The sequence below is a fragment of the Mytilus edulis genome, chromosome 2 (assembly GCF_963676685.1).
Source record: "Mytilus edulis chromosome 2, xbMytEdul2.2, whole genome shotgun sequence".
Classification (NCBI taxonomy): Eukaryota; Metazoa; Mollusca; class Bivalvia; order Mytilida; family Mytilidae; genus Mytilus; species Mytilus edulis.
The window spans coordinates 102,114,280-102,141,954 of NC_092345.1; the positions used below are offsets into that span (position 1 = coordinate 102,114,280).

General features: G+C 32.0%; 1 protein-coding gene across 1 annotated transcript in view; it reads right to left on the reverse strand.

The window, feature by feature from the left end:
* LOC139513738 (ATP-dependent translocase ABCB1-like) overlaps positions 1–26,604 on the reverse strand; it is a 58,415-nt gene extending 31,811 nt beyond the window's left edge. The window contains exons 1-10 of the mRNA XM_071302498.1: positions 26,505–26,604; positions 23,595–25,040; positions 20,217–22,105; positions 18,614–18,655; positions 17,469–17,492; positions 14,540–14,697; positions 13,966–14,189; positions 1,700–1,812; positions 1,100–1,271; positions 382–553 (exon numbers count right to left, since the gene is read on the reverse strand). Coding sequence (XP_071158599.1) covers positions 382–553; positions 1,100–1,271; positions 1,700–1,812; positions 13,966–14,189; positions 14,540–14,697; positions 17,469–17,492; positions 18,614–18,655; positions 20,217–20,367 — 1,056 coding nt within the window. The 5' untranslated portion in view covers positions 20,368–22,105; positions 23,595–25,040; positions 26,505–26,604. The remainder of the gene's footprint in view (positions 1–381; positions 554–1,099; positions 1,272–1,699; positions 1,813–13,965; positions 14,190–14,539; positions 14,698–17,468; positions 17,493–18,613; positions 18,656–20,216; positions 22,106–23,594; positions 25,041–26,504) is intronic.
* Positions 26,605–27,675: the final 1,071 nt, after the last annotated feature.

Below are 27,675 nucleotides of genomic sequence, written 5' to 3' on the forward strand. Positions count from 1 at the left end.
GGTTCACCATAAACTAGACCTAGTCACAAACTAATACATTGTTGAAGCCATCGCCGCCACCGCCGGGAACAGCATACCTATGTCTCACTTTTTGACTCCGCCAAGGCGAGACAAAAATCAACAGTAGGACTTTGTACAGATATATAAAAAAAAACTTAATAAAAAACAAAGACCAAATTATACCAAGGAAATAAATTTTAATATAAATACCCATTTCTTCCAAAAAATTTATCAGTTTCTTTCTTGAAATATTAGCAAAACTGCTTTTATTTGAATAAAAACTTTTTTTTCAGGAAAATTAGATAAAACAACAATGAAATTCATTAGAATTATTGAAATAAACTGGTTTCTGCTACCTTATTAATTACAGAAGATTTTTACCTTATTCATTACAAATCCTGTAACAGCTAATAAAGGACTGATGGCCAATATAACCAAGGTAAGTTTCCACCCATAATAGAATCCAATGATAAATCCAGTCAGGAAACCAGAGGTCCACTGTAGACAGGAACCCATCTTGTCACCAATACCTTCATGAATCTTATTGATATCACTGAAAAATAAAATTAATTCTGACTTAATCTATTATTTATAACAAATGTGCATGAATCTTAGATCAGATAAATAACAAAAAATTAAAAATAGAAAATGTGTTCTTGAAATATAAAATATTTTACATTGGATTTGAAAGTTTAAAAATTAAACCGGCTTCATATCTTGCACCTAAGAAAATTGCGGTGAGGGTCAGTCTAAAAAGCTAAAACAAAAGATGTAATTTTTGTCTATTGTGTACTTTCCATTTTTATGTAGAAAAATTCCCAGAGTATCTGCAGTATGTATGCTACACCTCAGAAACACATCTTTACCCTACAACATGTCTAATTCCCAAAACTTGTCTATATAATGTAACTCAATGACCAAAACCTTTGTCTAAATTACGGAAACTACTATTGCATTTATGTCCTTGGAAAGGGGCTTTGGTTTATTTGTTTTTCTGACGACAATAACTGATGTGAAAGAAAATTAATGAATCCACCGTTTATGATATATCTATACCACATTTTCTACAGTAATAAAAATTTTTATTGAAATTACTTACTCTGATAAACGAGTGTTGAGTTCTCCTGTCTCATGTGTATCAAACCATCCAATCTCTTGTCTAAGAACATTTCTTAGAAACATGTCCCTTATTCTGTGTGCTTGTCTCTCGGCTGCAACCGCCCAAAAACTGACCTGGACGTACCCACATACCATAACACCACCAGCTATGGCTAAAAACATCAATCATATAATAGGTCAATTAAAATAGCAAAAACACAAGCATTACAAAATGAAGATGAGGTCAAACTAACTTTCTTTCACCTGGATGCTGACACTCTAATTATTGTAATAATTACATTTAAAATCAAGAAAAATCTAAATCAAACAGTACCTTAAATATGATCTTTGTTGTGTAATTAAGAACTTTTAAAAGCAATGAAGTGTGAGATATAGATTTCATTTCAGATACAGAAACCTGAAATATGAAAATAACGCCAAGTAGTTGCTAACGATCTTCTCAACATGAATACCAATATGAACCGTAAAGGAAGGTCTTAACTCATACCTCTGGACATTAAACCAACAGTCCAACTTAGTTATTAAATCTCAGAGAAGCAAAACGATTAGAACAATTATTTATTATCAGTATAATTTTCACCTATGTAATATAATGCAAATGTTTTCATTTGATCCAGGAGTTCATCTTGGACTTCAAGCCATTTCCAGTCAATAGTATAGTTCAATTGTGCTTGAATTGCTGTGCGGTTATTACTGCAAAATAATTAGTAATTTATTAAATCATGTATTCAATATTACAACCATGTTATTAAAGAGAGGTATTGCAACAAATTAAGAAATAATTAATACCATAAAAAAATAAATCTCTCATAAAAAAACATATCTAACATGACCTGTACATTTTAACAATTTAGGTTCAGTTATTCTGAAAGGCTGTCAAAACAATCTCTTGTGTCCATAACATAAAGGTACTTGGCTGATAATATCTTTAGTTTTTGTATCTACAATCTTTAGTTTTTGTAACTACTATTTCCTCAAAATATTGATTGACTTATAGGGTCTTTGCATCAGAAATAAACACATTTATTCTGCAATCAGTTGTTGTTATGATACAGGTTATGTTCTTCATATATATTTGATGATGGTATGACTATGGAACGCCAAAACTGTCTTGTTATGACCATTTTCATTATATGATGTGCATTTACCTTTATATGATGTGTACTTGTCATTATATGATGTGCATTTACCTTTACATGATGTGCACTTGTCATTGTATGATGTGCAAACACCTTTATATGACGTGCAAATATGCTTATAGTATGTGCAAGTATCTATATATGATGTCCAAACATCTCTATATGATGTGCAAATATACTTATATGATGTGCATAAATACTCATATGATGTGCATACATACTCATATGATGTGCAAATGTTCTTATATGATGTGCAAACATACTTATATGATGTGCAAACATTCTTGTATGATGTACAAATATCCTTATATTATGTGCACATATACTTATATTATGTGCAAATGTACTTGTATGATGTGCAAATGTACTTGTATGATGTGCAAATATACTTATATAATGTGCAAACATCCTTATATGATGTGCATTTTCCCTTATATTATGTGCAAACATCTTTATATTATGTGGTTGTGTCATTATATTATGTGCTTGTAATCTTATATCATGTGGTTCGATTAACTTCATTATATGATGTCGAAACGTCATTATATGATGTGCTTTCATCGTCGTTATGGTCAATGAACATGATTACGATAAGAATGATTACTGTCTACGTCATAACTGATTCCGATCTGCTTCTGCAGAATTAATATAAACCCGGATCAAATATGTAGCTATCGTCTGGAAAATGATTGAGATGTAAAAAGAAAAAAACCTTAACATGTTTGTTTCGTACGGAAGCCGATAAGGGCCATTCAAAAAAAAAATTATGTCGTAATTACGACATAGATGTCGTAATTTCGACATAACATGTCGTTATTAAGACATCGCTATGTCGTAATTTCGACATAACATGTCGTTATAACGACATCGCTTGTCGTTATTTCGACATAACATGTCGTAATAACGACATCACTATGTCGTTTTAACGACATAGCTATGTCGTAATAACGACATCGCTATGTATATTAAAGAATGTGTATTAGGATTGCCAAGACACTAAATGACACAGAAATTAACAACTATATGTTATCATAATGCCCCCAATAGTTAGAAAAGCCCCCGCATAGTCAGCTATAAAAGAGGGACGAAAGATACCAGAAATGCTGTGTGGCAGACAGTGTTAACATTAATTAATTATTAGCTCTCTTGGTAAAACTCCAAATTTCATATTTAAAGTATTTCATTGTTGATTAATTTACATGATGCTTAATAAGTATATATTTGTTAATTGCATATTTTTTGCTATTTGAATTCATTGGTTAAAGATATTTATTCATATTGTAAAGTTTAATATTTGTATCGTTGGTCACCTACTTTGGTTACCTTCTGTGAGAAACTTATATAATTTATAGATCCTTTTTAAGTCCTTCAAGATACCGACCGTAGAAGGGTTGCAGAGTCAGTCAAGGTCTTATAAACCTTCTACTTGTTCGAACAAAGATGTGTGGAATGATATGATGACTGACATACAGTCCTACCTATAAACAAGCTCTAACTACATGCCTTCGTGTAATAAGGGTGAATTGAAACATTGATTGCTCTCTTTCTACTTTCAAACGTTGGACACGATGTTCCTACATGTACAACCTCTAGGATTTAAAACAGAATCTTCCAAATTTCATCCGCAAAACAAAATAAAAATGTTAAAAAACACGAACCAATATTAAAACAAATTCAAGATATGTTTCAAATTATGTTTTTACAGCTCTTGATCATATACATGTGTACTAACTAATATCTAGTATATTTGATGATTAGATTAGCAAAGCTATGTGAAAAAAACCGGATGTCCAACGTTACATTTATGAAAAACTGTTTTAAATCTTATGTATAGTGATCCTATTTCTTATTCTCTGATCTTTTTGATACTTGGCAGGAACAACGACAGGTGTCGGTTCTTTGTGGCGTTAAAGCCGTTATTTTTGCCAAATTTTATTTGACTTGGTGGCTTCATATATTAAGCGGAAATAAGAAAAATGTCCAACGACGTTTTACGTTATCTCAGCGACTGAAAGTGAATTTTGTAAGTAGCAGAAAATGAATAAAAAGAGTAAGACAATAATAATATCTAACAAAAGTACAAATATTTGCCTCATTGTTCGTGAGTTCAAATATTGCTGATTCAATAAAATCTTCTCTACACAGTCGTTTTTCAAACGGTAGCCATTTCGTCCAAGTTGATATTTCATTTTTCAAAGCAGTTAACGCGTATTTTTTTATAATTAATCAAAACTAAAGCTAGATACACGAAGAGTAAAAAATGCCAAGATTCTTTTCTTATTAACTACATGTTGAATAAAATGCTTCCACACATTACAAAACAGTAGCCAATTTGACCAAACGTCGTAAGTTCGAAAGACGCTAATTTCCGTCGTTACATGTGCTAAAGTTTCAATTAAATGTTCATGATAATTAAAACAAATCGTGTTATGAAATTTGGAAAAACAGGTTGATGATTGCCGCCGAAAAAAGAATAGCGCATGTTGCTATAGACTCCACCCGGGGACATAGGTTCGGCACAGGTTAAATTTTGCAATTTTTATTAATCGTTTATAGCTTTTACCGATTTATTTAAAAGAATGATGAAATGGGGAAAAACACTTCGTCCAACTTTTGCAAAGACAAATTTTAGACACCAAGACAGTCCTCTAAATGTAAAGTTCGATTTGAAATTTATATTGAGGAAGTACTCCATAGATTTAAAGTCGTCACTTCAGTAAGGTGCAATCGCCAATATTAAAAGACTTATACCAGTTCACGGAGTGTTTTACTTCGCGATTTGTCCTGCTATTCATGTTATAACTGTCGTGATGAAATTAATTCCTGTACTAGCGAAGCCGGAACTTTTCGTCAATATAAACTTGTGCATGAAATGGAGGTACTAGTAATTGAAAGACAAATCCCAAACAGCGACGAAAACCGTTTCATCGAATTTTAAAAACCCGGGATTATTTAAGCCGTTTTCGCGGACGATCCAGGAGTAGATTACTATATTTTAAAATGTATATCAGAAATTAAACACTATAGATGAAAGAGGGACGAAAGATACCAAAGGGACAGTCAAACTCATAAATCTAAAACAAACTGACAACGCCATGGCTAAAAATGAAAAAGACAAACAGAAAAACAATAGTACACATGACACAACATTGAAAACTAAAGAATAAACAACACGAACCCCACCAAAAACTAGGGGTGATCTCAGGTGATCCGGAAGGGTAAGCAGATCCTGCTCCACATGCGGCACCAGTCGTGTTGCTTATGTGATAACAAATCCGGTAAATAGTCTAATTCGGTAGGTCACATTCAGGAAAGGGAAGGGAGTTGTAGTTACGACGTAAGGAACATATCCGATATCATTTGTGATACGGTTATTCCATAACGGTCAACCAACTGACTTGCGCGGAAATAATTCTCAAGCCAAGGTTCAAGTAATTGAAGGGGTGTATTTCGACAACTTATGTACCAGGGAAAATTAAATTCTATTCAAATTTAACCAAGGGTAAAAATGTTCGATTTACTTGCAGAGTGTCAGATATATTTGTATTGGGGTTGAGTTAAGATATAGAAAGGAGTAGGTTCAGTAAGACCCCTTTTTGGCCCCAAAATATAGCAGTTTTACAAATATATGAAAATGTAATCTTTTAGCCATTTACTGGAAAGTAGTATGCTTCTGCTACATAAATATGGGCTGTTTTTGACAATACAATGCACATATATCCGGTACTAGCATCATTCAGTCATGCTGAATTACCGAAATCTTCACAGTTTGAGCATTTCAGTTAAATTTTAGACGGTGTCCGTCTAAAATGAAAGTGGCCGCATTCGTGTTCATTCATAATATTGAATCGTAAGTTGTATTTGATGATAATACATAACATATATAAAGGTTGAGGATGAACACGGATGCGGCCACTTTCATTTTTGACAAGAACCATCTGAAAAGTGACGTTTTTTGGCATATTTGATAGACTTTATATTTAAGCTTGAATCGGAGCGTTTTTAATGACTTCATCAGTTGAAATCTTTTGCATTAACTACTCGAATCAATTAGAATAGACACTTAAGTGTTTAAAAAGTGTCATTTATCTTTCGTTTGATGAACCTGAAATTTGAGGCCAAAATCGGCCCTTACCGGACCTACTCCTTTTACAATGACGGATGATATGCACCTTGAAAGTTAAACATCATATGATAAAAGTTTCGTACATCTAAAAAAAAAATATCTTTCTTATGGAAAACTGTACCACATCTTCCTATATCTACTTCCGTCCCATCTTTCTTTCTCACATTACTTGCGACAGTAATGCATTTTTAGTTGAAATAACTTAAAGGGTAAACATTATTAAATAGATTTCCACAACTTGAGGTAATTTATGATAAAATGTCATCACAAAACGAACAGAACCAGAATCAGAAATTTTAAAATTTTTGTAATATAATAAATAAATCAACCAACATATAAGAAAAACAAATAAAACTTGCAAAAATTAATCAAAAACCCTCTTCGATGCCGCTTTTTATGTGTAATGTCGTGTTTTAGGAACATTGTGCCCATCGTTTGAGAGTTAATACAGAGCAATCGATACGTCCATTCACCCTCATGACAACAAACCATGGAGTTGTGCACTTCGTTGAGAGGTGGAAAGCTTTGTTTGCCTTGATAGGACTTCAGGTCATTCCTCATTTTTTTTTTTATCTTTATTCCTCAGGTCATTCCTCATAGTCCCCGGTCGGATACTTTTAAATACGTTCAATCAGGATCTATAAAATATATATCTCACAGAAGGTAACCAAAGAAGGTGACCAAAGATTTTGCGACGATACAAATATTAAACTTTACAATATGAATAAATATCTTTAATCAATGAATTCAAATAGCAAAAGCTATGCAATTAACAGATATATACTTATTCAGCTTCATGTAAATTATTTAACAATGAAATACATTAAATATGAAATTTGGAGTATTACCAAGGGAGCTAATAATTAATTGATAACACTGTCTGCCACACAGCATTTCGGGGGCTCTCCCTCTGGTATCTTTCGTCCCTCTTTTATAGCTGATTATGCGGGGGCTTTTCTAGTTATTGGGGGCATTATGATAACATATAGTTGTTAATTTCTGTGTCATTTAGTGTCTTGGCAATCATAATACATATTCTTTAATATATATAGTGATGTCGTTATTACGACATGTTATGTCGAAATTACGACATAGCGATGTCGTTGTAACGACATAGCGATGTCGTTGTAACGACATATTATGTCGAAATTACGACATAGCGATGTCGTTATAACGACATGTTATGTCGAAATTACGACATAGCATGTCGTAATTACGACATAAATATTTTTTTTTGAATGGCCCTTATCGGCTTCCGTAGTTTCGAGATTTAAGATGAAAAAAATCACACCAGATATTATTTGAAAATTTTCAAATTGTGAATTGCAAAGTTTAGTTTTAATCAATGGGTCTACAATAATGAACATACGAGGTTTGCAATAATCGGCATACAGTTAAAGTTATTAAATTAAAGAAATGATTCTTTTATGCCATGCTCTATGCTCATTGTACTAGGCTTATATTTGACAATATCTTTATATCTTGCGTTAGTGGCTTTTGTTTTTTAAAGAAGTAAATACATGAATTTCCAGTATGTTCATTGTTTTGTAAAAGTTTGCTTTGCTGATCATTTTAGCTGTGGAAGTTTGTCTTTATATATCACTTTTCTGAAGAAAGACACAAAAATGGACAAAAACCGGACATTGATAGGGTAATGACTAATATGATGGACCGGTCATTTGCAACACCCATAAAGAGGGGATAGGAAGAAATTCAGGGAGCCTTTAATTTTGATTTTTTTTTTAAATAAAATGGTGGTATTTAATTGTTTATATTTATAGATTTGACGCAGTATAATGTTTTTGCGATGTGTTCGTTGTCCGTAAATACTTTGTTGCCAGACAAAAACTTTTTAGAAATAATGGGCCAAAACGGCACTTAAAACAAGCAATTCTTATGGTTCTTTGATATGCTGAATCTAGCAATATATTTAGATTTCGGATATTGGACAATATAATAGGTAATTGCCAAATTTCAACTTTTGGAAATCTTAGACCACATTTATTATGTGTCACAAACCTATGATGTGTCAGATATTGAATGATAAATTAATTCAAATTCAGACATGTATAAAGCTGGAATGGTTATGTCCATACTTGCCCTAACTGTTTAGGGTTTGACCCTCATCGTATTCTGTCCCCCCCCCCCCCCCCCCCCAGTAAAAATAATAGTTTCGACTCGAAAGAACAAATACTTTCTTCTAGCAGAGTATGGTTTCATCTGAAACTAGTAATATTGAATGAAGGTGTGATAAATATCAATGAGACCATAACCGGCATATCCAAATTAAATTCAAAGTCGCTAACAACTTCTACACTTGAAGTTCTAGATCCACTATTGACGTGCTATTTGAAACTTATATAATGCAAAAGGAGTTTAATGTGTTTTTTTTTTGTTTTGTTATTACGAACAAATGTATTGAGAAAGGTGTATGTAATTGTTCTCTGGTGGGTTTTTTTTTAGGGGGGGGGATGTAAGGTTTATGTCTTTAGAATGATTGTGTTTTTTCCCCTATTTCACGGTAATTCCTTGGGAAAAAATAGAGGAATTATTAATAGTTTCCTACCCCGTCCCCACCACCAATGATGAAAATGACAATAATTATAATATACTTATTTTTAAATCTGTTCTTACAATATAAAAAAAAAGAAAAGAAGATGTGGTATGATTGCCAATGAGACAACTCTCCACAAGAGACCAAAATGACACAGAAATTAACAACTATAGGTAACCGTAAGGCCTTCAACAATTCAAACGAGAAAACTATTTTGCTAAGAAAAGGTTTCTCTATAAATAAGTATCAAGATAATAGGCAATAAAACAACAAAACTCATAAGGGCCAAAATTGCCCAAAATGGGACCATAAAACTTACCATAGAATATATTCAGACACATTGCACTATTATTATTTTAATCTATTGAAGTTTTAAAGATAAACACAAAATATTAAAAGTCACCGCCGTAAATCTTCACTTAGAAAAATTGAAAACACAACTCTCTATCTTTCAGAGACCACCAGGCCTCAGTAAACAAAAAATAAATACAGTGTTTTTATGTTCATTCAGACACAAATCTAATTAAAGTACAGATATTGTGTGTCCAAGCTATGCTTACGCGGATCTGAAAACGCTCCATTCTATTTTCTGTTTAAAGACCATTGGGATTCTTGGTTTTGTCGGATTTATATACACCTTCAAAAATGTGAAGGCTGAATTTCATTGGCTGATGTAATATTTACTAGAACAAACAGTATCAAAGGACTGAAGTACTGAAGATCGGATGACCGCAAGTTCTCGCGGATGGTCACACGCACTTGTCTAAAAGAAAATTACATCTCAATACCTGAAAGTGAGGTTAACTTACAGAAATATATTTTTTCTGAGACAAGTTCGTGCTTGGATGATGAATAAATGACAGGGAATTCAACCTCACTATAATCACAATTATATTGTAGTGATACAAATCAGTATACTCTGGTTTGTTGTTATATATTAAATTAATACTTGTATATAACAGTTACATGTATACATAATTTTGATTCAAATGCTATAGCATTCTATTCTACTATTCTAATAATAGTGCAGTGCAAGTGCATGGTGAAAACTCATCTGTAATAATTCGGATTTTCTAATAGTTTGGATTTATGTAGGCATTCATTTTTCCCGCATAAACGTTCTTGAGATATTCTTCCGCATGCGTTAACACAAAAAACACAAAAGTCAAAATATCTGTTGCGACAATACATCGGAATGCCCTCACGGTCATCGTGATGTAAACATGAAGTGTGGGCAGGAGGACGTGTACTTCCTTGTTCCAGGACAAACATATTTTTCGACTTTAATGAAAAAACTCTTTTTTTTTAAATAATATGGTTATCTTTTTGAATTTCATTATTGTTTTATTTTTTCTCTCATTTTCAATGGAAACAATTATTTTGATTCCCTCCTGAAAAAGATAAAATATCTTTCAAGAAACTTGGAATCAAACATTTACAAAAACATGCCCCCCCTTTTCCCCCGCAATCACCCCCCCCCCCCCCCCCCCAAAAAAAAAAATCAATGGTCAGTATGTTAGCCCTGTTCACGGAGTTGTATATCTGAACGGCTGTCCTTTTATATTACGGGTAACTGTCTAGTGGCGGTGCTTTCATGGTAGCATGTTAGCATCTAGTGTTGATGGTCGTAGGTTCGAATTCCGGCCGGTTCAAAACCAAAGAATTTAAAATTGGTATTTGCTGCTTCACTGCTAAATTAAGGAGTAAAATCGAAGACTTGTTCGGCTCGGAATCAGAATAATCTGTCCGGGTAACACCGTAAGGTAAAATGGATTTCTACGAAGTAGCATGTTAAAAATCCGACTCAGGGTGTCGGTCTATTACAAAACAGGTTAATATTCATTTCACATTAATATGTTCCCATACGAATATGCACCTGTCCCAAGTCAGGAGCCTGTAATTCAGTGGCTGTCGTCTGTTGATGTGTTACATACCAGTATTTGTTCTTCGTTCATTTTTTGTACATAAATAATGCCGTTAGTTTTCTCGTTTAAATTCTTTTACATTTGTCATTTCGGGGCCTTTTATAGCTGATTATGCGGTATGGGCTTTGCTCATTGTTAAAGGCCGTACGATGCCCTATAGTTGTTAATTTCTGTGTCATTTGGTGTCTTGTTGAGAGTTGTCTCATTGGCAATCATACCACATAGTCTTTTATATATATTGAGAGCCCAGGTGGTCGTGTGGTCTAGCGGGACGGCTGCAGTGCAGGCGATTTGGTGTCACGATATAACAGTAGCATGGGTTCGAATCCCGGCGAGGGAACCGAAAGCAAATTTACAGATCTAACATTGTTGGGTTGATGTTTAGACGAGTTGTATATATATATTTTTATATATATATATATATATATAAATTTGCCGCTGGACGTCAAGCACACATTCATTATCATGTAAGTGTTCAATAAATGCATGAAAACATAATAAAAAGATGCAAGCAAATGTCATGCACCGAGTTGAAGGTCATCCCATATCTCCTTTAATTCCTTTGGGGTTTTGTTTTTTTTTTGGGGGGGGGGGCTCGGTGGCCGAGTGGTCCAAGTATCTAGCCTGTCAACGCTTACATGTCGGTTGTGAGTTCGACTCCCACACGTGGCAGGTAAACTCGACCCAATCTCCATTGAATAGAATTATTAGTTTTCCTACCGAAAGTCGGTGGTTCTTTCCGGGGACTTCAGCTTCCTCCATCAATATAAACTCACTGCCACGAAATGCCACATGATAATGTTGAAAGTGGCGTTAAAAAGCAATCAATCAACAAATTAATCAAACAATCAACCATACCGGTATAATTATATATGCAAGAGAGGACAATTTTGTAGCTATCGTTATAAAATATTTTTAAAATTGACTTTGAGTTCATTGGTGTCTTTTGCAATGAATAGAAATAGGAAGATATGATATGAGTGCCAATGAGACAACTCTACATCTAAGCCATGATGTGTTAAAAGTAAACAATTATAGGTTAAATTACGGCCTTCAACAAGGAGCGTTTACTCAAACCGAACAGCAAGCTATAAAAAGAGCCACACAATTTGTTTTGTCATATTTCCGCCGCTGCCGAGAAATTCTTCAACAAGTTCCTGCATTAATTGATCTTAATCTTCCGCCGAAATGTTTGAAACGTTAATTTTTGTTAAAATGCACTGTCTCACTTTATCTTAAAAATGCACTTTCGCTTAAAAGATTTAAAACGTAATAAGTTAACTGTATGCTCATTATTGTAGATCCCGTATATTCATTATTGTAGACCCATCGATTAAAATTCATAATTTGACAATTTTCCATCAATATTTGGTGTGATTTTTTTCATCTTAAATCGAGGAACAAACATGTCAAGGTTTTCCTCTTTTTAGATAAAATAAGATTTGATCCGGGTTTATATCAATTCTGCAGAAGCAGATCGGAATCAGTTATGACGTAGACAGTAATCATTCTAATCGTAATCATGTTCATTGACCATAACGACGATGAAAGCACATCATATAATGACGTTTCGACATCATATAATGAAGTTAACCGAACCACATGATATAAGATTACAAGCACATAATATAATGACACAACCACAACATATAAAGATGTTTGCACATAATATAAGGGAAAATGCACATCATATAAGGATATTTGCACATCATATAAGTACATTTGCACATCATATAAGGATATTTGCACATCATATAAGTACATTTGCACATCATATAAGTGTAGTTGCACATCATATAAAGATGTTTGGACATCATATAAAGATGTTTGGACATCATATGAATATACTTGCACATCATACAAGTACATTTGCACATAATATAAGTATATGTGCACATAATATAAGGATATTTGTACATCATATAAGAATGTTTGCACATCATATAAGTATGTTTGCACATCATATAAGAACATTTGCACATCATATAAGTATTTATGCACATCATATAAGTATATTTGCACGTCATACAAAGGTGTTTGCACATCATATAATGACAAGTGCACATCGTATAGAGGTAAATGCACATCATATAATGAAAAATGGTCATAACAAGACAGTTTTGGCGTTCCATATATGACACTTAATCCATAACGGGAGGGATTGTGCTTGATATGTATGTGATGATGATATAATCTTTCAATCATTTTAATTGAGGTCTGGAGCATGTGTTTGTCAGTGCCTGTCTCAAGTCAGGAGCCTCTGGCTTCTGTATGTCTTCTATGTTTTTAAATTTAATTCATTTTTATGTTTTGAAGTTTGGTGTGACGTCCATTTTCATTGAACTAGTACACATTTTCTTAGGTACCAGCTGAAGCTGTATTGAAGACCAATTGGTGGCCTTGTGCTGTTTTCTGCTCTTTGGTTGGGTTGTTCTCTCTTCATTTTGTTCCCATTCCCATTCTCAATTTTATTTTATAGGTTTGAGAGAAATTGATCACTAACCAAATCATTATTATTATTGGCTTTCAATTAGCTTTCAGTAACTGTGAGTGTACTCAGATCTTTACTTGTGTCTTTTGTATTTTAGTTGTTTGAGGTTCGTACAGAACTGATGAGTTAAGTTCAACTGACTATTATTGGGGGTTTTATAATGTGCTGTAACACCACTGTCCCATCTGAGGGAGAGTGTTTACCCCTCCACAAATAAGTTTTACACCTTCACATTATGTATGTGCCTTTTCCAAATCATGGTCCTATAATTCAGCAGTTGTTGATTATATTTGTTTTTTGATACATGTTGTTGGAAATTATTGGGCTGTAAGTTGTCGCATTTGAAAAGTTTTACAATCTCTTTCTTTTTTGGCCTCTTAATCATTTGCTATGCGGTATGGATTTTGCTCATTGAAGTAGGTGATTCCCTAACCTATTGAAGCTAACCTTCAACATTATTAGGTCATTGGCCGAGAGTTGTCTCATTGGCTATCATATCGCTTTTTCTTATTTTTATAATGACATGGTTTTTCATTGCTAGAGGTTGGCAGCTAGGAATAAGGATTGTAAAGAATTTTTTTATATGTTTATCCTAGTATACAGTTACTTACTTCAGTAATAAAGGATTGTCGTAGACTTGATCGTATGTGTATCCAAGTGTAGGTAAATAACTTCTAATATCGTTTAAAAATTGTTCAAACATCCCTGATTCTACAAACAAATCTGTCATGTCTCCAAACACAATAATCATAGCTGGTAATGCTGCTCCGTGGGCCAAGGCAAAGATGGAACCAAAAATCATCAGTAACTTGTCTACACATGTGGAGAATTTAAACTGCAAAATACAAATAAAATATCTTCATTTCTAAAACAGTTTAATTTTGCTTTTTAATAAAAATTCAGATTCAAAACCATTTCCTTGTTATTGGTAAGATATTTAATCAGTTTGAAAAATCACGTTTTCCAATCTTAAGGATTCTTGGTAAAGCTGTCAGATCATACCTCCCAAATGATGCTTAGTTGAAATGTCACATCCAATCCTTGTTTACAGCTTTAATTTTCTTTGAATATGTTTTTACCTTAACTGAAAACAAGTTATAAGCATTGTGGAAAAGCAAAAATAACAACATACACTATAACCATGACAACTGTAACCCTATGCATTTCATATTGCATTTCACTTACCACTTCAAAGAAGCCGACCATTTTTTCTGGTTCTTTCTTCTCTTTATCTTTATCTTTTTCATCTTTGTCACTTTTATCTGTAGGAGACACTCGTCCATTTTTAAAATTTACTTTGTCTGGATCTGCAGTGGATGCTGGTCTTGTATCAATATCAGGATCTATATACATCAAGTCAATATATAAACCTTATTATACTCAATAAAATATATATTACAGGGACTGATCAAGTCAAACCTTACTATACACAAAATAAAAGGGAAAATACATATTACAAAGAATATATAGTTTCTTTAATTATAAAATGTCGAAAGCAAGTTTAGTGACAATATCTATACACCAAAAAACAAGGATTTAAATTAACATCTGTCTGCTACTTTATAAATAAATAGACAGAAGATTCAAATGAGAGAAAAACAAACAACACCATCTCAAAAACAAAGGAGAGATAAGTTAAGCAACGTTAGCAAAATACAAAATAGAAAATGTAAGACTGAGTGAGCATTATGTACCTCACCAAAAACATTAGGTGATCTTAGGTGATCCAAACTGCTCCTTAACAAGTGACAAGGGTACACTGTGTTGCTCATGTCAAGTTTAAATATAGACACAAGTCTAATTGGGTGATATCACAATGGACGAAGAGAAAATAACTGTGGCAACAACAAATGGAACATATCAGTGGTCCTCAGTGGCACAGATGTTCCAAAATGGTCACCAAAATCATTTCCAAAGAGAAAAAAAACATTTATGAAGTTTGGGCTTTATCAAATGTTATGACCAATTTACTTTTTCTCTGCTCAGCACTGCTACATTGAATTGAATGAAATGACATAAAATGAAGTTTGTAATTTAGTTTTCTTGCTTTTCCACAAGTAGTATCCTCCTACAACTGAAAATTAAAAATCGTTCTTAAAATATTAACTTGGGTAACACCACTTCCAGACGCCTAGAGTTAATGTTGTTTCTTTCAATTTCAGTTCATTAATATTAACAAGATATCATGATGTCAGTTTGTATAATCAAACCCTCATTTTTGAGAGGGATAGCTAATGTATCCTTTCTCTGAAGCTTGATAGGACTTGGTTTCTTTACAGAGTTTTTCTAATTTATATTTTCATGAATGAACTTTTCTTTCAGATGACACCACAAATCTCAGTTTGATTTTAATAAGCTCAATTAAAAAGTTTGTATAGTCTACGTTTATATGCTAAGATAAGTGTTGTATTATATATCTACAAAGTTGATCTGATTAGTGCTGATGAAAACCATTTTACCAGATGCTAAATCAAACTCTATATAGCTAGTGTAAACACAACACAGTAATCAATGAAACTATTTGTTTGTAAATACTTTAAATACCAAGGTAGTATAGAGAGGAAGTGTAGAAACATGGTTAACACCAATCTATTTCCTTTAAAAAAAAATAAGTTGCTGAACTAAATACCAAAGATATGATATCTTCCACATTTGAAAGAAGACCCCTGTATTAGGAATCCCATCTGTCCTGTGTTTCCTAAGGATTTAAAAACATTTTTAAAGGATCCTCAAAAGTCAATTGGATTTTTAATTTAATTATAATTCGCCAGAATTCTTATTGTTTAAATCAATTTCTATATCAGAGCACAAGACTTTAAAGGATTTTTGTTTCTTCAATTCCGTGTTACTAAGAAATGACAGATCAATGATTGCTATCTACTGTGAACTACTACTGTATGTATATAGACATGAGAGAAAACATGATAATATTCATGCTGGACTCATATACAAAATTGAAAATTGGTTGACTTCATTTAACTTCTATCGTGACTATATGAATTTTCTATTCACATACAACCTAAAATATGAAAGTAACATTCTTACTTTCTTCATTAAAATGTGCTTACTACTTTGTAAGGAAAATTTAGCCTATTGCTTTTTTTAAATCTATATTTTTTCTGCTCAAATAAGAATACTGCAGTATTGTCACCATTGTGTAGGGTAAAGTCTATGAGACAGTTACCGATCAACATTCAACAAGAAAATCAGAGTTGTAGAGTTCATCAGAGTTATACATTATGTAGTGACAACTTCTGCACATTCAGTTTATGCATGTTAGGGAAGAAACATTGAGTAATGACAACATCAGACTCAGACTTCTCTTGAACTGAATTTTAATGTGCATATTGTTATGCGTTTTCTTTTCTACATTGGCTAGAGGTATAGGGGGAGGGTTGAGATCTCATAAACATGTTTAACCCTGCCACATTTTTGCGCCTATCCCAAGTCAGAAGCCTCTGGCCTTTGTCATGTTTGCTAGTCTTGTATTATTTTAAATTTTAGTTTCTTGTGTACAATTTGGAGTTTAGTATGGCGTTCATTATCACTGAACTAGTATATTTATATTTGTTTAGGGGCCAGCTGAAGGACGCCTTGGGGTGCAGGAATTTCTAGCTGCAACGAAGACCTGTTGGTGACCTTCTGCTGTTGTCTGTTCTATGGTTGGGTTGTTGTCTTTTTCACATTCCCCATTTCCATTCTCAATTTTATTGTTTGTATTACATTAGAAAGTACACCCATTAAGCCATTAATTATTACAAAAATACAAGGAACACTTATTTGAAAGGACTAGCTACTAGATATCATCTCCAAAACATCAGATGTGTGGTAAACAGCAGAAGAGGCTATTTACAATGAAAAAGCAAAGCCAAAGTCAAATATTGTTTGTTAATTGCTTCACATAATTCTCAGTTAAGTAAATTCTTGCTATACTGAAGACAAATGTAAGATGCTAAACTCAGCAACTTATTTGCCTGAAGGAAAGAATGGTTACAAGAGGAAGAACTTTTGGATTATGGTTAACCAATCAGAGTGCAAAGAGTTCACTACAAGTATTAAAAGCAGGTTAAACACAGGAAGACAAACTACAGTCTCTGGCTTAGGTTAGTATTACCTGAGAGAAACTCTTTTTTCTTCGCTGAAATAGGAAGAATATATAGACCTAACATTGAAAGCAGGTGAGCAGGACTGGGTACGTAGTGCAATAGAAATCAAAATTATATTATTCATATCATGTATAAATTACAGATTAATATATTTCAGACATCTGACTATAGTTTATAACTAAAAACATCACATTGTTGCATGACATATTTCAAGCATGTTTTTTATATTTAATAAAATGTTATAAAATGTGCATGTCATCTTACTGTCTGATCATGTGCATAGAAAGTAGGATCGACTACATAAGCATTATTGACCCTTGAATGTCAGAGCAAACATTAATGATACACTCAAGCAGTAATTTATTATAGACAATAAAATAATAACATGTGTAATGCAAGCAAAAGATATAGACTTGTATGGTATGTAACAAGCTAAGTGGTAAAGTTCAAACCATGAATGCAACACAAGTATGAAAGGTCAATATTGAAGAAATGAGTTTAAATGGTCAGTGACTGGTTTTCTGGGGGATCAAGATTAATTCTATGATTAAGAACATAAATCTTACACAATACAAACAAAATAATACATGTAATACGATAACCACCATGAATTATATTTTTTGCATTTTTTTCCAATTGGAATGAAATTGAGCTCTCTTTTACATTGTACATGGAAAATACATGCATGTTACAATTAAACAATGATGGCGGGTCATTAAAATTGTTAATATATTGTAGCAGATTAGTATTTAAACATTAGAAAATTCTCTTCCTCAACTTTCATTGTAGTTGAAATGAGACTGAATGCCAGATGTGAGATTGAGCATTTCTTATTAATAAATCGTTAACATAATAGCTTAACTTCAAGATAATATATTGTTTCAGAATCTTAAGATTTTGGAAATTCCAAAATTTGACCAATCTCAAGTCATTGGTTGAATTTGAATTGTTTAGTAGGAAGTTGTTAGCCAATCACTGCATTTTGAAGTATGCTTTTGAAAATATTACCCAGAATGCATTAGATTTTTTTAAACAGTGAATTACATAATTTTGTGGGACTGTGTATTCTTATTCTTTCATAGAAAGTTGAATGTAGTCCAATGATTACTGACGACTACAGTGAAGTTTGAGTTAGAGACTAACTGATATTTACCTGGTATCCCATTAGCACCATTCTGTTGTAACTGACCATTTCCTGTCATGCAAAAATATCATGCACTATTACCAAGGCAACATCAACAAAACATATAAGCATAGCTAATTTAGAAAAAGTGATGAAAAATTCTGGTTAAAAAAATGATTTTTTTTTGTCCCAGAAAATCTATGAAATAATGTATGTTTCTACAGATATATTAGTAAAGATTTGGAAAAATATATGCAAGTCATGATATACATAAATAAAATTATAACCAAATATGTGAATAAGAAAATAATGTATCGAAAGATCAATTTGTAATCCTGTTTTTAATAAATAGACAACAGGGAATGATTTGTCTCCCTTTGTAAGCTTTAGCAGAATCAATGTCAGACCAAGAAAATGGGGTGACATACCCTTTGGGCTAGATGATTTTATAAGTCAGTGTTTGAATTAATGGAAAAAGAGAAATTTCAACTACATGTATGATATTTGAGAAAGCAAACTTATGTTGGCAAACAAATAAGCTTTGTCGGCTAGTTTTTTTATTACATTTTATAGTAAAGAATTAAAGCCGGGAGAAGTTTATCACTTTATCAAACATTGGAAAAAATCACAATTATTAAATTTTTTAGAAAGGAACTAATGAATTCTAATGGTTGAAACTTTTATCCATTCTGCTCATCTGATCTATAAAAGCATATATTCCCTGAGAATTCCAACTGCTACAATGTAGTACATTATCTGACTAATCAATCTATTTGACATTTGTATAAAATAGAAAAGTCTCTGAACTAGAACAACTGAACAAGAAGTATATATGGAGGGATAAATGTAATAAAATATTATCTTGTTATATATCAGCAGTCTGTTACTTAATTGGATACATGTAGGTACAATGCTTGTGGTTAGTAAGGTCTCTAATGTATGTAACATTATAGAATGTGGGCTTTGTGTTAGTAAGTTCTTCAATGTATCAAACTGTATAGAAAGTTTTAGGGTTTTGAGTTGAAACTTATTAAGATAAAACCCAAAAAAGGAATGTATTATACAAAACACTACGTATATATGGGCTACTTATTTTACCTCTAACTTTCTAGACCCAACACCTTACTATAAACTAGACTTGTATTTTGTGATACCATGAAAATATTATACATGTATTGACTATATAATATTTTCATGGTTCTACCTAGTATATGAATAAAATACTAATGCAATAAAAAATAGTGTGACAGAGAAGGTGTAATTTGGACAATTTGAGGAGGAAATAAATTTTAGCAATTAAAATAGCTACTTATAAGTAAGATACATGTAATGAATTTTAGCAAAACCCCCTTTGTAGAATAAAATCTGTTAACAGTTACATAAAAGTAAGGGTACATGAAATAAATTATAAGAGACTGAAGAACTACTTTATACTGGTCAGTAAATAGTGCAACTATAATGTAAATGAAAATTGTTGGTTAGTATAAATTATAATGATAACTGTGTGATGGACATTGTAGCCATCTTTTCTACAGAAATAAAACCAGAGCTATGTCTACCTACTGGTTCCATAATAGGAAGAAGGTAATACTTGTAGAAGTGAACAGAGAGCTACATGGTGTAGTATATTTACCTCCTGGTGGATGCCAGTCTGCTCCATTGAGCAATTGGCCTTGTCCAGCTATCATGCAAAAAATATCATGCATTACCATAGCAACATAAAGAAACACTAATACATTAATGTGGGAGTTAAGATACATTACAATGAAAACATTAATAAACATGTACTACACAATGCAGCAAAAGAACAAAGGCTTCACAATATAACTGTGACATAAGGACTGATAAATGTATATGAAACTTAGCATGTTATTGTTACTGCAACACGTGTGTGGGGAAGATTTTTCAATCACAACAACTATAAATGTACAAGTGATCAAGCAAACCATTTAAAAAAATAAAATTCACAAACAATATTTTGGAATAGGTAATGAAGCAAAACTAAAATCTGGTGTAAAAACTGTTACAAAATCTTATATTCAGCTACATATATTACTATTACCTAGTGGAGATATTTTGTGTATATGACAACTGAACTAAAAACAGCAGGTATAATGAAATCACACAAATAAATGAATTTCAAGTAAAATATAACGAAATAACAAGAACAAAATTATTCAAACGACATGTATAGTATAAATGTTTTGTATATTTATGGCATTAAAAAAAATGAAAATAATTAAACACAACAGAATAAGCTACAGATGATCAGCCATGCTATTTTCTTGCTTCAAATTCTTTTTTTCTATATTTATATGTAAATTGTTTAAAAGATTTTTCATTTAAAGAATTCATCCCGCCTTTTTGATTTTGTGTTCCATTTATAAGACCGGTCTAGTTAATAACTCTTGCCTTATAAGGAAAAGTAAACATTATATCACATCTATTTATAGATCATGAATTCAATATAACATGTGTATGCACTATATTTCTGACTTAATTTATTCTCCCTCAGAGGTGATTTACAAAACTAAATTTAGGAATGATCTAACAAAAATCTGAGGATTGGCAAAGGAACATTATTGTCATCCAGCAATGACTTTTATTTAATCTGAATAATAAAAAAAAATCTGATGACATTCCGAAGTTAAATTTCCTTTAAAGTACATTAACATAAAACACCTGTGAGATCTGACCCAAAATAATTTTTTACCTATAGAATAAAATCAATTCCAGCAGAACTAATAAGGTAAAAATAATGGGAAATCCTCTGATATCAGCAAAATATATATTGTTGGAAATAAAGACATTAAGGAATGGTTGCAGAGAATATAGAGAAAATCAATAACATCAAATATGTACTCTATCATGTTTATAAATTATTGTTCAGTATTGAGAGTCTGAATATTTCCTGTTATAAATTTTGTTATCATGCAGATGTAATATAAACCTCACAAAATATTAAAAGCCGCACAGAAATTATACTTGTAAATTTAAACATTTTGTCAACAAAGTTTTAATGGTTTGAAGTATTTAATTTACTGATATAATGAATTACAAACTATCCATTAAACTGCTGTACATGGAAGTTTTACTTAATAATACTTTTAAATACAGGTTTGACACTAATCTCTTGAAGTGGTCATTTTTTATATAAGTATAAGTAAGTTTTTTTTTTAGTATAAACTTATAATGATATCTTTAACAGCAGATGTTTGACCTAACTAATAATTGAGAAAAAATGTAGACATTGATAATCTTTACATTCATCTGGGTATTATAAAAGTATTATTTTATTAATTTGCAAGCTAGAATGATAAAATGTTTAAACAGAATGACTTATTAGGGGAGTCTATTTAGACTGCCTACAATCCTTCAATGCTACAATGACTATTCTTCAGAAAGGTCTATTCAAAATGGCTACAAGCTTTCAATGTGAAGTCCATGCTACAATGACTATTCTTCAGAAAGGTCTATTCAAAATGGCTACAAGCTTTCAGTGTGAAGTCCATGCTACAATGACTATTCTTCAGAAAGGTCTATTCAAAATGGCTACAAGCTTTCAATGTGAAGTCCATGCTACAATGACTATTCTTCAGAAAGGTCTATTCAAAATGGCTACAAGCTTTCAGTGTGAAGTCCATGCTACAATGACTATTCTTCAGAAAGGTCTATTCAAAATGGCTACAAGCTTTCAGTGTGAAGTCCATGCTACAATGACTATTCTTCAGAAAGGTCTATTCAAAATGGCTACAAGCTTTCAGTGTGAAGTCAATGCTACAATGACTATTCTTCAGAAAGGTCTATTCAAAATGGCTACAAGCTTTCAGTGTGAAGTCAATGCTACAATGACTATTCTTCAGAAAGGTCTATTCAAAATGGCTACAAGCTTTCAGTGTGAAGTCAATGCTACAATGACTATTCTTCAGAAAGGTCTATTCAAAATGGCTACAAGCTTTCAGTGTGAAGTCCTCCTTTTTCATTAGATCTGTAGAGTGGGGTGCTCATTTTCGCCATATCGTTCCATGTTTTCTTCGGTTTATGTTCAGGTCTTTATGTTTTTGAAGTATACTGATATTTCTATATGAAGATAACTTTACATACAAAATATTCTTGGCTTTAAAACGTGTTTGTTTTGAGAAAAATCATCTGAAAAGTTGGATTAAAGGGTGTTTGAAATTTCCTAATGTTTTGTCAACGGGGGACACATATTCGCCGTTTTTACACATCTAATTTAAACCAAATAACTGCAGCTTTAAACAATATTTATCAAATAAATTTCATTATAGATGAATAGCAGACATTTGAAAGGTGTAAAAAAAACTGAATTCTAATATGACGTCCTTATTACGCTTTGTAAACAAAGCCGTGTTCTAATGAGCACAAAATATGTTTGACACATGCGCACGAACTTACTGTTTATATTAACTTTATTTCCATTGTTATTCTTTAAAATATATACATTTAAGCAGCTAAAATAAACTTTTATTATATATTTTTATGAAACAACATATATTTACCCTGCTTGTAGTTTTTAAACTAATCAAATATGAACTGCAATGCACAGACTCCTTGAGGAGGAAACGGGAACAGCCAAACATTTTTACGGTAATTTCACACGCTTCGACCTATAAAAATACTGTATTTGTCCTATTAGAATCGAAATAGGCCTATTAATTTGTCCTATTAGAACCGAAATTGACCACATTTCACACCTCGCTAACGCTCAGTGTAAAATATCGACAAATATATATAATGCCTACCCATGTTAAAATGAGCATAGAGCTTTTAAATCGTTTTTTTTTTCATTCAGGAAATTGGCTGAAAATCGTTGTCCGTTTTTCGGTCCTTTGCGGTAAGTGCCGAAATTTAGTCTCATTTTCAAAAATAATCATATTTGTTATAAAAATATAATTTACCGGCACATTTCTTCCATTTCAACCATCCTTTGAAGTTTTTACACCTCAAAATCATAAAACGGCGAAATTGTGTCCACGGCAAATATGAGCACCCTACTCTACATATCTTGCAGTCTGTCAATACTTAAGTGCTTACTTTATTTTATATCAACCTTGTAATTGTGAGTCTCTTACTAAAGCTTGTGATTTTATTCAATAAAAAAGCAAATATACAAATAGTATGTCAATTGTTTAAAACATAAATAGTATTTAAGGAAGGAAAAATAAAAATTTAAAATAAATGAATTTTCTCCATGTTTCAATTTTGTATCAATATTCCAGAAAGTGTTTGCCTTATGTAATTTTTCAGAACTAATGTTCAAAAAGACACACATCATCGTCACATGAAAGGGTATTTTCCCTGTTTTGTACAAGTTCAATGAAGTAACTAAGTACATCTTGATTTGGCACCTTGAATATAGAATTTTAATACAGGTACAAGAATACTAGTATTGACATTAAATCCTTGAGGTGAACTGTCCCAGTTTCTGGCATTTATACATATATGCTTAAATAAATACCAATTGATTTTTGTGTTTACCAGTGGTCATATAACAATGGATTTCTGTTTGTTTAAATTAAAGTCCTCAAGACTTAAATAAATTTGAATAATGACAAGAAGCTGACTATGTCGACAAATACCTGTGAAATTTGATGAAAAAAACTATTTAACATTAGTGCAAATTGAAGATGAAGTGACAAACAAAATCTAATACTTGTTTAAATAAAATATTTGGTGTTATAGTTTTCATCTATAAAACAACTGATCAAGTTACAATAGAATGGATAGGAAATTTTATAACATATGAATGAAGGTCTTTTTTGACAATTTATCTGACATTGAATATACACATGTAAAATATTTAAACTGGTTCATGCACAAGTGGTAAACAAACAGACAACATACTTCTACAGATATCAGTCATAAATATATTGTTCTCATATTCACAGACATTTCAGATTTAATCTAGTTTTGAAAGAATTAAATGTGTAAAACTCAAACTGTGTTACACGTTCCTATGCATAAAACTTTATTAATCAGTTTGATACTATTTTTAGCCTCATGATTTCTGTTTAATTGAAATTACCCTAATTAATTAAAAATCTACTATGGTTAAAAATAATAATTAAACAGGTCAAATAATAAATGTATTTTCTCTCCAATGTAAATTAAACATTTTACATGTACATAGTCATGATAGTTTATAGAAAGTATCAGGTGGAGTGGCAGTATTTAAAAGTTTTAACTCAGAAAAATGTATCCATTTTTACAACAATCAAAAACAAATACCACCTTTTGAAGGTACATGTAGATTCTGAGAACTTATTTAGTTGTGGCCAACAAAGAACACCAACAACTTCATTAGAAATATAAATCCTACAACAAATTAATTCACACATTTGAAATATTTCTCTATCTGACATACCTTCTGTAGCTGTAGGCTTATATCCTAATAATTCTGGTTCAGGCATAACTCTTTACTCTAATTTTCAACAAACTGAAAATCATAAAAACAAATCACATTTGTACATGAGCTGATATAAATTTTAATTCATTGTATCATAAAATTGAGAAAGGAAATGGGGAATGTGCCAAAGCAACAACAACCTGACCACAGAGCAGACAACAGCCGAAGGCCACCAATGGGTCTTCAATGTAGCGAGAATTCCCATGTACATATTGAACCTATATTTTTTTCAGATTCATTTACATTGGACCTATAATTTTTTTCATAGGTAAAATAAGCATGCAACCAGCTAGGATCAATAAAAATCATCCTCATTTGTAAAGTAGGGTTTTTTTCTTCTTATTTTGTTAACATCAAATTCTCTTTTCAAATTATTTACATGTACAACTTTTCTAAACTTGTATACATGTACATGTATCAAAATTGAGAATGGAAACGGAGAATATGTCACAGAGACAACCAAAAAAAAATATAAAATCATACAGGACTTACAAATTCTAGAGGTCTTGACTTGGGACAGGCACAAAATTAGCTGGGTTAATAGTGTTTTTGTAAGATCTCATTCCTCCCCCTATACCTCTAGATAATTATTCTACCTCAGAACAATTTATATGCACAGTTAACTCAGTTTTACTTTTAAAGAAGAAAGATTAAGTATGTCTTCAACATATGAAAATATAGCACAACCCCTTCTGTTACAGGTTTAGCATTATGTCATTATAAAATATTTCAGAACATAACCCATATCATTCCATTGCCAACAACTGGTTTTAAAATAATGTAAATATGTTTATTTCCAATGCAAACACCCTATGAGTTAATCAATATTAATACCAACATACATGTATGCAATCTGGGTAATTCAATTTCATTGATAAATATATTTCACTGGCAACACAGCAAAAAAAGGGGGATAATTGAACATTATCATTAGAACCAAACTATAATGGAATTTTAAAGTATAAATATGCAAGTTTCACCCTGTTCTCCTGTATTTTTCAAAGAGCATCAAATGTTTCCCTGATATTATTATGATTAAGGCACAATTTTTATCCATTCTTAATCTATTAACTAGACAAAATTCCATAGTATTCATCTGTGAAATATTGTCTATATACAGACACAATTTCACTATGCAAATTTGTCCTTCTCTGGACATTTTTCCATAGACGAGGACAATAGTTCATGATACATTAGTTATAAATGAAATATTGTCTTGTGGTACCCAATATTTTGCTTTATACGTCTCTTTGTTTGCAATTAAGTTAACAGAATTTTTACACTTGAAAAACAATTTGGTTGAAGTTGTAACTCAAATATTAGACCCCGTTACCGGCGTTTAGACGAACCAACTTCACTGACACTGGTGACCTGGTGATCGACTTACTGAAACATGGGCGATTACATAAGTCAGAACATTTCGAACCCGTTTTTTATTTGGTTTGTAGGTTCTCAATATCTATATATGGTGCTATGTGTACGTTAAATACTTACAGCATATATGGTTTTGATATGTTTGGCTAAATCCAAATTAGATAACCGTGAAATCCAACCTTTATATATCTCCCTCCAGTTGTTGACGTACGTCACGTCCGGGTCAGGTGAAAAAAAATATTAGCAGACAGAATAGAGAAATACCACGCGGAATGAATAATTTCTATGTCCACTTGTACCTGGGCTTGTGTTCACGCAATAAAATATCATACGAGTCTCCTGCAATTCACACAATAAATAAAAATTTAAAAAGCATACACATGACAATGACAATCTTTTTTCAGACCGTCCTAATAATTGACATAAGAAAGGTCAAGGTCAAGGTCATAGAGCTTTATACAAAATAAAGCTCTTGAAAAACTAGGGGATCTACTATTGTATGTAATAATATTCTATATCAATCATAAAATAAAAATATCTCAATAAAGTCAGTGAATAATCACCACATGCGCATGTTTTTCTTTTTGTATGAAACGGGATGGGGACTCAGTTGAAGCAAAAGGTACTGAGGTTAATTACTAAATACAAACAAAATTCATGCTCAAAATTTTCTCTGAGTACAGGCAAACCTGTGCATCTGGAAAAGTTTTAAGGCATAGCATGCCCTAGATAAATAGAATTCAAATGCATTGTATGATTTATAAAATTCTTAACTTAACTGGATTTTGCCGTACACTTTTTTTCGTCTCTGCAGAAGATGATAAAATTAACAAACAGTTGAGTTTACCTTGATATGGTCCACTCAGGTACACAGTTTAAGTCTCGGTTATTGTATAGAAAGGTATATACCTTTCTATACAATATCCAATTTAGCACATATTTACAACTTGAGTAATCCTGTAATAAGTCTATTGATGATCATTGATATGTTTTGGCTGACTGGATGTAGCTCATTTACGTAGTTTTGTAAATCTACTCACTATAATATCATTGTAAAAATGGGATTTCAAAAGGCCCTTGACTTTAGAATGTAAAGAAGGTAGCTGCTGGTGTAAGTATGTTTATTGATATGAACGAAGCGTTGTTTTACTATACATGTACTTATTTACATGGTAAGATGACAAAATGAATTGACCAAGAGCAGACAATTCTTAAATTGCAGTGAAAGCTTTAGGTTCTTGAACACATTTTTTTTTATTTCACATAAAACCTAAAACTATCACAAACAGTT